Raw genomic sequence first — 15,528 nt, forward strand, 5'->3', positions numbered from 1 at the left:
AGCATTGAATCCAGGTGTTTTCAATGATTGCATCAAAGCCGAGACTTTCAAACATTTCACGTACCCTGATGAATAACGTGACGTCACAATCTCAGAAACTACGAAGGTACTATAATGGCAGCCATTTTCCCATTACATGTTTAATTCAATAATTGGCCCAAACTATGGACATTTGCACTTCGTCATTACCAAATTTGTTGAGTAGGATTTTTATTATAACAATAACAAGTGTCAGCCGACAATTGTCACGGAACAAGACATGTATTCAACGCAAATTGAAACTGACTTAGCTGCACGTGTTCTGGTCGCTGTATGCATACTGTATCTGACCGTTGTATTTCGTCAACATGTTAGCGTTCATTTCATGATAACTCCCTATCTTTATTATGATTGTTTACCTGATTAACGTCCTTTTCGGTCTTCTGCAAGCAAGTTGCTTCTTGACTGTTATCTTTAAGTAATAGCTTCATGTTTATGTAACGTTATGATTCGGGTTGCGCAAATCACTCGTTCGATTTAGTCTTATCTTTCTTAATTATTTACTACAAATCGTCCACATTTTCATCGAAATTAATTATTTCTAAGCACGCGGATTTCGAAGTTAGTTCGAACAATATTTTGCAGACCAAGGTGAAATACTAGCTGTGAATAAAATCTCGATGCAGTACACAGGTCTAACTAACTTTCTGTCGTAAGAATCGGGGGCGGATCCAGGATTTCCTAAAAGGGGGGGGGGGCCCCGAGAAATTTTTCTCAATAGTAAACGGTGTGCTGCCAATATATCTCTACATTGATTCTCATTATAAACTTCTCCCCAGTTTTCAAACTTATATAAACTGACAATACATGTACATTATTATATTTACTGCACTCTCATAGGTGCATAGGTGGTTAAAAATCTATAATAACTAATTAAAAACCAAAGACCCCGGCCAAAGCACTGGAACAAGTTTGCCCTCCTCTCATGATCATCACTAATTTTTATACAAGATATTCATGAACAAAACTAAACATATTTTAACTATACAAGAATCCCAGGTGAGCTATTAAGGCCCCTGGGCCTCTTGTTAGCTCACCTGGCACAAAGTGCCAAGTGAGCTTATGCCGTGGTGCGGCGTCCATCGTCCGTCCGGCGTCCGGCGTCAATATTTTACTTTAAACGACTTTTTCTTAATAACCGAAAGGTTAAGGGTGATGATATTTGGCCAGAAGCAAACTGGGATGAAGGGCTACCAAGTTTGTTCAAATGAATGACCTTCATCTATTTTCAAGGTCACAGGGGTCAAATATGTTAAAAACTTTAAACAACTTCTTCNTCATTGTCTTTTGGTTCATGCTACATTTGATGACGAGATGTTGATGATGGATTGTGTTGTTGACAGACAAGCTGATGTATAGTAAGGACAGTCAACATATTGCTGTGTACTGTAGAGGACGATATTTCAAGATGTATGTCTACCAGCGAGGCAGACTGCTCAAACCCTGTGAACTAGAGATGTAAGTGCCGATTACCCTCAGTCCTTCAAGTCAAAGCCAGGATGATAACTGGTGGCAAAACTTGTCTCTTTATACCTTGGTCATAGGCATGCAATAATATTGATATATATATAGGATCTTACATGGGTTTTCATTTCATATTAGATTTATGAAACGAGTCTAAGAATTTTTCAATTTAGCGAGCCTCGAGCCTCTGGTGAGCTAAAATGAAAAATTTGTGACTAGTTTCATAAATTTCATATGAAATAAAAACGAGTGTAAGATCCTTTTTATCACATAATCAAGATTTGTGGCATTTATTCGTGTAAAATGGCAACCAATTACAGGGCCGATAGGTCATATTACATGGGTTAATACGAAATAAAATATGATATGGGTATATTCACTGGATAACACAGTACATTATGTGATAAATTATTATATGTACATGTCAAATGTATCCCTGCAATTGTTTAGCTTCAATTTAATTGTTCAGGTTTTCAGTTTTGGAAAACATTTACAAAATATTCATCCATTTTTGCCATCATTGCATCTTTTAATTTAACTTGCTTAATCGTTCTAGGAAAATTAGGTTATTTGTATGTAAATGAAATCTGAAAATATTTCTCTATTAATTTTACTACATTGTACTTAAAAAAATCTAAACAGACCAGATAAAGTGTATAGTTTGGAGACCTCTTTATCAACCTAAGGGGCTGGAGGCTCTGGAACTAATATGCGTTGAGGGGTTGATACAGGGTATTTTATGAAAATTTCATATTTACACCTTTTTATCATATACTACACTAAGAAAATCTAACATAACATTGAAACTTTTGCCATAGATTGAGCGTAATAGAGACTTTTCTTAAATGTTCTGATGCAAAAGTGAAACAGATATTGCATGTGCATGGCTGTTAAGGCACATGCCGGCCCTTTGCTGGGTGGACATGGTGCTCGCTGGGCAGTTATGGCACATGCCTGCCCTTAGCTGGGTGGACATGGTGCTCGCTGGGCAGTTTTGGCACATGACAGCCCTTAGCTCGGTGGACATGGTGCTTGCTGGGCAGTTATGTATCATGCCGGCCCTTAGCTGGGTGGACATGGTGCTTGCTGGGCAGTTATGGCACATGCCGGCTCTTTCCTGGGTGGACATGGTGCTCGCTGGGCAGTTTTGGGACATTTGCACAGATGTGGGTTGGTCCGGGATATGATATATGCACATACACAGCTAGGGGTATCACACAACTCCTAGCATGTATAATAATCTATGTGTATGACAATGTTACAGCTCCCTCCAGATGATCATAGATGACCAGACTGAGCCAGCTCCCGGGGAGGAACACCTTGCTGCCCTGACAGCAGGAGACCGCGTGCCATGGGCTAAAGCTCGCACAGAATACTTCTCAAAGGGCAAAAACAAGGCCTCACTTGATGCCATAGAGAAGGTAAAGACGGAAAAATGCAGGACTTAGACACTTACTTTTAGGATATGATTAATCATTGAAAGGGAAAACTTGCAGACAAGATATTTCAGAAACCCCTCAACAGATTTAATTTATATTTATGCCATAATTTGGTACAATCAACTTCTAACCTATAATAGATTTTAGTGGTCATTGGTCAAGGTAGAAATGGTCATGGTCACGTTTAACATCTTTATGGGGATAAGTATACATTTGAGCCTACAATCACTTTTTTCCATTCTGTTGTAATATATTGAGCTGCCACAGATATTTTGTATTTTAAAATTTACTCTTACTACAGCAATGATATTTTTCTAGATATATTTGAATGTTTTGGTTTTCAGGCTGCCTTTTTCCTGTCGTTAGATGACGAGCCACAGGACTTCGATGCTGTAAGTAATACACATTTCAATGCTAACATATCTGTAAGATATAATAATAACGAGCTTTGAAAGAAGCTGTATTAACAATGAACAAGTTAACCATTTAACATCATTAGTTTACTTCAAAATGTAAACTTTGTTTATAGCAAATACTAGGTCAAGTGTTCACAGTAAATCGAGCAGTGGTTACTATATGTACTGCTATCAAATCAAACCAAATATGAAATATAGAAGTATAAAAAAAATGATTTATTTTCAATTCAGTTTAGGTAGATTTGACAATTGGAAGGGGTCATATTCAAGCTGTTATTCATGTCATGTTCTTTGCTAATACTTCATAGCAGACTTGTTCCCACCAGACGACCATCTCCACCTGTAAGTTTTAGGCAAATAATGTTGTCTTCAAAGCTCACTCAGAAGAAAGTCGATACGGTTTTGGTCTCAATTCACTTAAAATTGCAATCCAATTAATTTTAAGTAAGGATATACATATAATGTTCCGATATCTGTTCCTGACTTAAGTTCAGGCAAACAGAATATGAGATGGTAATGTGGAGTGTAACCTGATTTGTTGGTAGGTGGGATCACTAGATACTCAGGTAAATGCTGCGCACCTGTATAGATATTGCATGAGCTGGTGGTAAAAATGTACTAGTTATTGTTGGTAAATTCTACTGTAAATATTGTGTACGCACTTGCATGCCTTTATATGTATGAGAAGACGGATAAAAGAAAAAATCAAGGATTCCTGAATTATTTGTCACAAATTAAGATTTGATCCAATAAGTCTATCTATGCTATTCGTTATATTCCGTCTTTGCGTATTGCAGAGTTATCTTCTATTGGAAGGAGGTATTGATTGTTAGGTCATTGGTCTGTGTGAGAAAATTACGTCGTTTTCTCAAAAATTGATGACGTTACTCTCACAAACAAGTGACGTAACAATCAATACCTGCTCCCAAGAGAAGATAACTCTGCAATGCGCAAAGACGGAATAGCTTTAATGATTTGTATATTTATTTTTCTGTACTTTATCATTCCCCCGTTTGGTCAAATTTTCATGATAATATGACATTTTCAATAATATCTAAACAATTTAATAATTCATATATTGTTTTCCAAAGAAGTTGAATAAAAGACATATAATATAAATATTTTTTGAAGTATTTTTCATTATTTTCCTCCAGATAAGTAGTTGTTCCTTCGCTAAGATTCTCCTTATGAAACATTTGTGTACTTTACAGGTAATGTTTAGGTCTTTACTTTTGTTTATTCATTTTTGTACTGTGTAGAACATAGATATATCTAATAGTTCTAAGTTTTGTTGGGATTCAGCAATTAAAATGTCTACTGTGTCATTTTTAAGAAATATCTATTAAACTTTTAGGAAAGGTCTAAAGAGAATTTCAATCAATTATAAGAAAGAAAAAAAAATCATTGTAAGGAATGATGCAGTCAAGTTGCTGTTATATTTTTTTCCAATACTAAAATATTAGTAAGGATATCAGATCTCAATGGTTTAAAATTCATATGATGCAAAATTATTCCGTGGTCTGTAATATTTTTAAAACCACAATGAGATTGTGATTCTTTGTTCAAAATTCGGGGTAGTTTTGCTGTGTGATGATGCTTTAAGATGACTGGCAAGTTTGTGTAGGGGATGGTCATTTACCACTCAACTGTAACTAGGTATTATAATGAGAAATAATCATGACAGAGAAAGAACTGTTTATTTAAAGCAATTGATTTAGTCTGTCATAATTCTGTGACTCTGGATATCTGAACTTGGTGCGTAATAGTCTGGGTTAGGAGCGAGACATTGATGTTTTCATTGGTTGTCAGATACTTTACCCAAACAGTTGAGATTTCTAGTTTTCATCTGACAGAGTCCTGGAGAGATCCATTATTTTTCTCCCATCATAATCCCAAGGGGAAAAATATGTTATCAATTTTTGCTATAAAGTATGTGAATAGTGACATCAGGTATGTCTCTGTTGGGTATGGGAAAAAATGTACCCTTTCACTAAGTGGAGCTTAACCTTGTGTTCCTAAGTCCATCCAGTAGAATTAAGGGGAAGTGGTACAGTATATACTTAACATAGCATGCAATGGGCAGGAGAAACCAGCAGAGGCCAGACTGGTCAGTTATAGGTCTCTTGTGTATTTACTAACACGTTGCTTGGGCTGATGACGTCAGTTGTTGCCTACCTGTAGAGTCAATTTTTTGTCTGTAATTGTGAAAGTAAAGTTGAACATTTTTTATGCATTTTCATATTGAAATACACATAAAATTATGCATATTGCAATATTTTGGAGGATATTGAGATATACGTTAAAACATTTTGATAAATAGAAATCAACAAGATATTTGAAAAAAGTAGAATTTCTAAACAATTTTTAGATACAAATTTGAAACAGACATGTAGTATGAGAGGAAAAAAGATTACTGAAAATTGCTTCAGCGCAGAGTTCTTAGTATTTAAACATCCATTATTTATTCAATAATGAACAGCAGTGAACTCTTTAAGTCATTATTTTTGCTAAATGATTTGAAAACAGATTATCAAAAAAATAACACGATAAAAGTAATAATAATCAGATACAGTATATTGCTTTACTAAAATCATTGCAATAATGAATTATCAAGCCTATACAAATGTATTTCAATATATTGCTTTATCAGTAATGTTGTCCAACCCTGTTGTAAAGTGAATGATACAAGATCATCTTGCTTTAGTAGAATTTATTGTTGGTTACATGGACAAACATCAGTGAGAAACTTACATGTATCATCCATGGTCTTGCTTGATTTTGATTTTGAAGGTTTTGTGTCTGCTATTTTGGCCTGATGGCCTTTCATGATCAGCACTTTGTGCTCTGTCAAGTCTTGCTTTGTATCTATGCTATATGGTCAATCTTTTGACATGTTGCACCTTATAAATGAGTGTTAGCTAAAATGAATACACTTTTATTTGATATAGGTTCATGAAATATTCATCCCTGATGATCAATGATAAAAAAAATAAGAATGAAATTGGCTTTGATTCCTCAAATATGTTTCTCCAATTCTATATATATGTATACACTCAGTCAAGTGATGGACTACTTTGACTGGTATTCAGGTACACATTGTTCTTACCGGGTAGCAGATACAGACCAATTCATACCAACATATATGGGTTATAACAGCAGTCTTATTTTGATTTTTACAGTAATTTGTTATACTGTTATGTTAAAAGATTTTTGCAAATTGGTCATTTTGATATTCCAAATTTTGTATAGAATCTGACATAAATAACAGTAATAGAGATTTGTAAAGTTAACCCAATTAAATACAAAGAAATTTTACCAGCATAAATGTGAATCTGGGTATTCCTTAACTCATTCACCCCTGGAATTTCATAATGACCTATTCTAACTATTGAAATGGAAGAGTTCAAATGTGTCTTCAGGGGTGGATGAGTTATTATGAGGTTGTGGTCCAAAATACTTCCCATTTCTTATAATTTCTTGACATTGGATCCTATCAATAAAGCTGAACAATGGAACTTGACAAATAACTCAATTGCAGCAAATTGCAAGCAAGACATATATCTTCCTGGACAAAATATAAAAAAAGTCCTATTGTAATAATGAGTGATACAGTGATATAAGTGTTGTGTTTATGTTTAGTGGTTGAATGTAGTCTCTATGTGTTCCCATTTGTCTCCACCATCTCAGAAATAATTCCCCTCAAAGTTAACCAATTTATGTAATTTTCCTTTCTAAATTTGTATCTTTGAAAGATGAACTTGTTGTGCATTACAAATTTGTCCAATAAAACATGTCTGTACATTATTTTACATGGTTTATCAAATTACACCTTATATAACTATATAACTCTGGCTTATATAGGCTTCCACCGTTTATAAATGGAGAACGATTCCAAACGTTTCTTAAAACCGAATAATAGATTGTTTAAAGGCATTTTCTGAAAGCACATGCCAGATGATGATGATAAACACCACCCACTATAAAGTAAAATGTTATGGTCATTCATTTTAGCACGACTCGACAAAGATGGACCGCTTCGGACGCTCCATGCTGCACGGGAAGGGCTACGACAGATGGTTTGACAAGTCATTCACTCTGGTTGTACTGTCCAATGGAAGGGTAAGGACTTGGTCAGAGGGGTAGCTCTGTAGGGGCGTGATCAGGTTGAAAAGCTCACTAATGATTTGTAGTAAGGCTGCTCTACTATATTTGTATGAATGTGTCTGAAACTTAATCAATTGATTAGTCGATAGATAGGCATTGCATTCAGGTTGCATTTCAATTCGAAATTTAGAAAAGAAATTTCATTTTAATTTCATTGTCTGACCTTTTTATAATGATTTTTTTTTAAAAATTGTGATTGGAATAAAGTGGTTGAAATGGGATATACAAATTATCAGTTTTCCAGAAGAATAAATGATTTACCACCTAAGAATTATACATGTGACAGCAAATGTGTGGACTACAGTCCACTTCAGTAATTTTATGTAATGACACAGATAACCAGGTAGGAATAACTCATATTGCACAATTAATGTGTTGATTCAATAAGATGATGAAAAAAGGTTCTGATCATGTTTTGTAATCTAAGGACTGAAGAGATGCTAACTCCATACCGTTCATCTACTGCCCATTGGTGATTATGGGTCATTTGATTATACGACCTGTAAGGCCTAATGTGTAGTTCCATGAATCACCCTTATCAGGATTATTAGTAGACAGTGGATCTTCTGATCCCAAATGTACATTATACATTATGATTGTGGTATATGATGTAAAACTGTTTTCAATTAGTTCGATACATTTGTCATAATTAAATATACTATAGCGGTCAGGCATAGTTTAGGAACTATCTTTCTGTGTATAAATCCAAATTTGGAGATCGATCCCTACTCTTTTAATCTAGGGAATTCTATAGCTTACATTCCCTGGTAAGACATTATAGCAATGACAATTTTAAACAAGCTGTATTGATAGGTGAGTGTACATGTATGTACTTGTCTTTGGCAGTATGTTTCAGTGAGGTAGCACTATAAAGTCGGCATCAGTTCCGCGCTATTACAAGGAGACAAACACGAACATATCGCAGCCTCCCAAAACACACACGCATACACTACCCACATGCATCTTGCACACAGGGGAGGCCGTCCTTAAATGACCATAGCTGTTGATAGGATGTTAAACAATACTTAACCAAACCAAACCCGGTAGAACTAAATTAATAAGTTGGAAAAACTTACCGACTAATCCCTTTGTCAATATGATGTCAATAAAATACGAAACACATTGTAACTAATGGTTAACATACATTTGGAAATTGACTATAAATATTAACCGTTATAACACATACATATGCATGTTCCAGATATATAAACTGATCTTATGACTTCCAATATCACTGGAATACAGAGGCTTTTCATTTCACAGACCTATGCTTAACGCAGGATGATTACATACACATTATCTATTCTACAGCATCAACAGTAACAACTACACACCTGTACACACTTACACATACACTCTATAACATGACGTGAGGTACACATCAGCACAGGTAAATATATTACAGATGTATGTACATTATCTATTCTACAGCATCAACAGTAACAACTACACACCTGTACACACTTACACATACACTGTATAACATGACGTAATGTACACATCAGCACAGGTAAATATATTACAGGTGTATGTACATTATCCATTCTACAGCATCAACAGTAACAACTACACACCTGTACACACTTACACATACACTGTATAACATGACGTGGCATACACATCAGCACAGGTAAATATATTACAGATGTACTGATTATACAATATTATATTATTTATACATTCATGACATAATAAAGAGTTTGTGGTTCAAGGTTTCTCATTGCAACATTCTTGGATATTTCTTAACCATGAACGATCATGACTCAGGGTTTTAAATGAAGCAGCAGAATCCTGCTTCAAATACCCCAATTTTACATTACAGGACCCTTAAAATCTTAATTAACACCTGTGTCCCCATGACCCCCCTTAAATGACCACTTAAAAAATTCCAGTCTCCAAATTTTAATGATATATATGACTTAATGCAATGAATACTGAAAATAATCATTTATGAGGAACCAAAAGATTTATTTAGGAGTCCCAATTTTCAATCACGGGGTCCCAAGACTCTTAAAGTCAGAATGGGATGTAAAACATTGATGCTTGCATATTGTCATCTTGTATGAAGCAACTACAATGTTAGAAAGTTAGTAGGAGAATATAACATTGGTAAATTAGGGTCAATATGGAAAATTTTGTGATAACATTTCTTTGATTGGTTTTGTAAATGGTTGTTGATACTTAATGGATGTAGGTGTTGCTTAACTCATTTACCCCTGAAGACACATTTGAACTCTTCCAATTCAAAGGTTGGAATAGTTCATTATGAAATTTCAGGGGTGGAGGGGTTAAATAAGTAAATATAACTGCATATTCAACTTCATTGACATATTAATATACCTGTTTGCTTCATTTATGTAAAATACATTATCCCTACTTCAATTCACCTGAAATATAACATGCCTGCTTCAAATTCTAATAAAATGAGACTCAATTCCATAATTGTTTGTTTCTTTTCCAGATTGGCTTCAATGCAGAACATTCCTGGTGAGTTTTTCTGTCCTACGTCACATAGACCAGATGTAGTATACATGCTATACAGTCAAATCAGTGCTGACTGTCACCACCCCTGTCTAGAAGATCTTTACACCTGCTAGGTTCCATTGTCTCCTCACTGTTGTAAATATTAATATAAGGTGTTTTAATTCATTGAAATTGAAATGCGTCATTGATTTAAAGCTGATATTCATAGTTAAATGTATTCAGTCACAGATTTAAGAAAACTATCTTGAAATGTTTTCTCAATTTTGCAACAGGTCAAGGTCTTCTATTCTTAATCTTTCTGTCTGGTTTTATAAGTTGAAAATGGCCACCTTGTGTCGACTCCCATTTGAAATTTGAAATCAAATTTCATGGACAAAACTCAAAATTGATAAAATTCATGTGTCATGAAACACGAGACCATGTAATGAGATACTGGTATTTTACCCCTGAAGGGTAAATATTTGACTTGAGGAAAGTTCCTGCTATATATGGACGCCTCAATTTGTGTTTGGCAGTACGCACTTACTGTATATACACACCTGTTAAAAATGGTGACAGTCAGAGCTGGTTTAGCTGTATTGTATAGAAACATTATGTTTTCCAATTTGAAAATTATTTAATAAATGAATTTATCATTTTGCTAGATTCTCAACTATCAGTATCTGATTTAGTTTGTAGTTATTATATCTCCTTTATCTGAATTAATATCTCCAACAAAAAATGTAATTTACGCCATACATTTGTCCATTAAGATCAGTGAATTTTATACTGCGTTTTGTGAAAATATCAATGTTATAACTTTGAAATTAATTTAATATTGTTTTAAACCATTTATAAATATATAACTAATATTAGAATTAACTGGTTGGTAAGATTTTTTTTATTCGAGTACCATTTTTCAAAAAGGTATTATAAAGGAAATCGAATGTACAGTACATGTAGGACTATTAACTTATTTGCATAGAAAATTTTCAACTAATGTTAATCAATGTGCATAATTTATATGTGATATTTTGTTGATCCTAAACTGATGATTTTGCCATTGTCTCATTAGATATTAATAACTGATATTAATTGCTGTAGTTAGTTTCTTGTTGTCTCTATGTGACAAGATGTGGAATTCATGTTTGTGCATGTTTCATCAAGATTTGCCTACTGTCAACATACATGAAAATTGATATGTCTCTATTAACGTAGCAAAAACAGTGACATCTTTGTTGTTAGATAATAACATATCTGACTCATAGTATTTGCTTCTATTTTCACAATTATATGCCAACTGAACATAGACACTGACATTTTATCTAATAATTTGGAGTTAACCTGTTTAGTTTATACAACATATTTCACTCACATGTACGTGTGGTAGAATACAATGTAGTTTATTATAAAAATTTCACACAAGTTTAAAAAATCTTTCATGTCATAACAGGTACATTATATCCAAAAATAAGAACATTTTTCCACAAGATTTCCCTACTCGCGAGGTACATGTATAATTATTAGTGAAGACGTGTTTATCTGTGTGACAGTTTTTACCCAGGTTGAGGGTTCCCAGTTGACATAGACTTGTAGTGGTGTAATATGTAACAATAAATTTTGTTTTGAAATATTATAAGACTTTCATTCCTTTGAGTGTAGGATAGGGAAATTCCACCCGAGGGGTTTTCAAAATTTGAAAATTCCCGATCTTTTTTGGGCATGAAAGAGTATTTTATTTCTCATTCCAACCACCAGAATAAGCTCAGAAACCATAAAATTGCTTTTGGACTGGCTTGAAAATATCAAATTTTTTTGCTGTGCCTTTTAAACGAAAACAAATCTGTCAGCCAGATTAAGCATACCCCATATTTGCAAACAGAGTTTGCAATGAAAAATTAATCACATCTTTCTAACATATACGGTAAATATATCGTAAAAGGTTTTAATTTCATTACGTCGCCTTTTCCGCATTGCGGCATCAAAGATTTCCAAATTCATGACATCCCGTCAGTGATCAACCATTGTCACGTCACATGTAATGGGGTGTAATATAGAAATTTCTTATTCCCCTTTCTTATCTGGGACAGCTCTATCTTACACACACGGAAATGAGAGAAAATTATATCAAAGTCAAGGTCATGCTGTTACCTTAGGTGGAATTTTTGCAGCATTTAACAGGATTTCATAAATAGATTGCCCGATTCCTGATAAGGTGTATGTTGTTGACAGTATTCAGATCTTGGTGTCTTAACCAATACCTATGTCAGATTCCATATCCAGCACCTGTTACATACAAACAAAACAAAAAATGAAGGAATCTGTCTGTCATTGGAACTTGATATTTGATATAATTAAATTTTATTTGACAGTTTCAATCTATTGAGGGAGAAAAAAGAAAAATTAAAAATGATTACAAACTGAGAAGAGTGGAAATTTATTTCAAATGTTATACTTTTATACGAATTGACTGTTTCATTGTTAAGGGCCTCATGGAAGTTAATAGCTGAATGGGTTATTTTTGTTGCATAGGACACATCTAGTATGTTATACTGTTGGTGCATGTGTAGTATAGTATTGTATTTATGTGATGTAGCCGTGAGTAGTACTGTACCGTTCTCAGTGTATATAATCTTAACTGTATATCTCTCACTCCTCCTCACTTCCTATTGTACCTTTATTGTCCTTTGCTGTGTATGAATTAACTCATACACCCCTGAAATTTCATAATGAACTATTCCAACCTTTGAATTGGAAGAGTTCAAATGTGTCTTCTGGGGTGAATGAGTTAATGTTGATATTTTCTGTGAACCTGGAATTTACCCATGCTTTTCATGCATGCCATACTGTGTCCATATTTATAAGACTTAAATGTCAAATGTCATTTTATTTTCAAAATTATTTTAATAATTATATATTTTAACAGATTTTGATCAAACTTTGTGCTAAGGTTGAGTATAAGAACACCTCAGACAGTTTCATATTTCAAGGAACCAAGGTCAAGGCCACAGTTATTATTTTTGTATGAAACCTGGTGCAGGTGATCATCTCATAGCCGCATGACCATTTGTTTTTGAGATGATGAAAAAATTCAAGATGGCTACCTTCACCTATGCAAGACATTTTCAACTTCTTCTCATTTATCTTAAATCTAAGATTGCAACCCTGACAATTGATTGGCTGAGATTTGTTTTCAACCCCCAAGGCCACTGGCTCAACTTTGATCAAATTGGATACAAACATGCCTCTCACTGCCCAAATCAGATTTTGATATTGTAGTTATTTGTATCCATAAGAAATCAGAGATGATCACCATGGACATCACGTCTAAAATTCATGGAAACATACCTTTCAACTTTCGAGAAAGAAATTGAACCCTGGCCATCTTGGTAAAAGGCGTTTGTGCTACCCACTATGCCCCCCGACCACTCCTTACATGAGTTTATCAGTTGTCTAATGAGCAATACCGACCCCTTGAACCTCTTGTTTATAATAATACTCCAGTTCTATTTCCAATGTCCATTTCTGTAACCATACCCAACATGGGTTACCATGTTCACGTCTTTATTCCTACCATTGTCTCTCATTACCATACTCATTCACTGTATGTAAAACTTTTTTTAGGTCACCTGAGCTTTAGCTCAAGTGACCTATTGCTATCCGTTTTCGTCCGTCGTCGTCCGTCGTCCGTCGTCCGTCGTCCGTTAACATTTTACATTTCAAACTTAAAGTCAAGTTCTGCTGGGCCGATTGAACTGAAAGTTGGTAGGAATGATCGCCTCATGGTCCTGACAAAGTGTTGTTATTTTTCGGGTCGATCAGAAATCCAATATGGCCGCCACGGCCGCCATTTTGAAAACCTATTTCAAACTTAAAGTCAAGTTCTGCTGGACCGATTGAACTTAAAGTTTGTAGGAATGATCGACTCATGGTCCTGACAAAGTGTTGTTATTTTTCAGGTCAATCATAAATCCAATATGGCCGCCACGGCCACCATTTTGAAAACATATTTCAAACTTAAAGTCAAGTTCTGCTAGGCCGATTGAACTGAAACTTTGTAGGAATGATTGACTCATGGTCCTGACAAAGTGTTGTTATTTTTCGGGTCGATCAGAAATCCAATATGGCCACCACGGCTGCCATTTTGGAAAACTATTTCAAACTTAAAGTAAAGATCTACTTGGCCGATTGAACTGAAACTTTGTAGGAATGATCGAATCATGGTCCTGACAAAGTGTTGTTATTTTTCGGGTCAATCAGAAATACAATTTGGCTGCCATGGCCGCTATTTTGCTACTAAGTTCTAATAGGCCGATCTCACTTAAAATTGGTCTAGGAATGATCAGCTCATGGTCCTGACAAAGTTAAGTTAACATTATACTATTTTTTACTCAAATTGGTACATATTTCAACAACAAAAATAAATACTATAGACTCAGGTGACCGTTAAGGCCCATGGGCCTCTTGTTTAGTTCCAAGCCTCTGAGAATAAATATAATTTACTCTGTTTAATCATTCTGTCCTGTAATGTTCTTATGAGTTATCATGGTTGATCACTTGGTCTGTTAGCGTATTCATGTCATTTTATCTATCATTCTTCATCTCTAAGTCTGTCTCAAGTTAATTTTCCATGTCCTTTTTCCGTATCATTCCTGATCTTCAAGGCTGTACCAAGTTGAACATGATTTTCCATATCCTTTTTCTTATCATTCTTTATCTTTGAGTCTTTATTAACAAATATTCATGTTTTTAATCTCTGGATGGATCTGTATAATCATGATGTTCTATGTGCTTTTTCTTATGTATCTTAGTTGCTCCCTGAATCTGTATCGTGTTCCATACGCTCTCTGCTCATTCTCAGTCTCTGTGTATACAGATACATTGTCACAGTGGCTAGTGGCCTACCACCTATAGTATACTCTATTCTTATATGAGTGATCAGGGTTCTGACATCCTGTATTCTGATTTCTCTATTTACCGCATTAGATTATGCCTTTGTGTGTGTTTATGCCATTTTCTATTGTATTTCCATGTGATATTGCTGCATGGCTTCGAAATGTTGTCTTTGGTCATTGCTGCATTTTCTCCTTTTTGGTTTATTTTTGCTATATTGAAAATTTGGACGGTATATGGCAAGTGTGAATATTTTTTACACACGGTATTGAAAGATATTGAAAGTATTTTTATCAATCAGCCGTAGAACTATTCATCAACATCACCAACGTATTACTCATGGGAGTTGTGGGTATCTGATTTATAGCTATAGTCTCACCCAAGTTTAAACCAACTGGAACATCTAGAGAGAGATATAGTCTATTTTATTGAAGGTCAGAATCATGCACCAAATGTGGCAGATTATCAGTTTGTTACATTAACATAGAGTAAATGAAGACCCCTTCATGGACAATTGTTTCCTATGGAAAGTGTAGAATAAAAAACTTTTGATTTGGCCAATCATGATGTATGACTGCCAGTATAACTTGATCGGTTATTATCAGGCATGTACAGACTGATAAAATATCACAAGTTTGTGACCTCCCATA

The 15,528-nt window shown here is 34.6% G+C and overlaps 1 protein-coding gene across 3 annotated transcripts in view; it reads left to right on the forward strand.

Moving 5' to 3' along the window:
- The window catches only part of LOC110447704 (carnitine O-palmitoyltransferase 1, liver isoform-like), a 59,820-nt gene that overhangs the window by 24,543 nt on the left and 19,749 nt on the right, over positions 1-15,528 (forward strand). For 2 of the 3 annotated variants that reach the window (XM_021493561.1, XM_021493562.1), the window contains exons 10-15: positions 1,383-1,497; positions 2,768-2,924; positions 3,287-3,334; positions 3,904-3,924; positions 7,370-7,477; positions 9,984-10,009. In XM_021493561.1, coding sequence (XP_021349236.1) covers positions 1,383-1,497; positions 2,768-2,924; positions 3,287-3,334; positions 3,904-3,924; positions 7,370-7,477; positions 9,984-10,009 — 475 coding nt within the window. The remainder of the gene's footprint in view (positions 1-1,382; positions 1,498-2,767; positions 2,925-3,286; positions 3,335-3,903; positions 3,925-7,369; positions 7,478-9,983; positions 10,010-15,528) is intronic. The other variant, XM_021493563.1, reaches the window with a different exon arrangement.

Source organism: Mizuhopecten yessoensis, unplaced genomic scaffold (assembly GCF_002113885.1).
Source record: "Mizuhopecten yessoensis strain PY_sf001 unplaced genomic scaffold, ASM211388v2 scaffold3575, whole genome shotgun sequence".
NCBI classification, from domain to species: domain Eukaryota; kingdom Metazoa; phylum Mollusca; class Bivalvia; order Pectinida; family Pectinidae; genus Mizuhopecten; species Mizuhopecten yessoensis.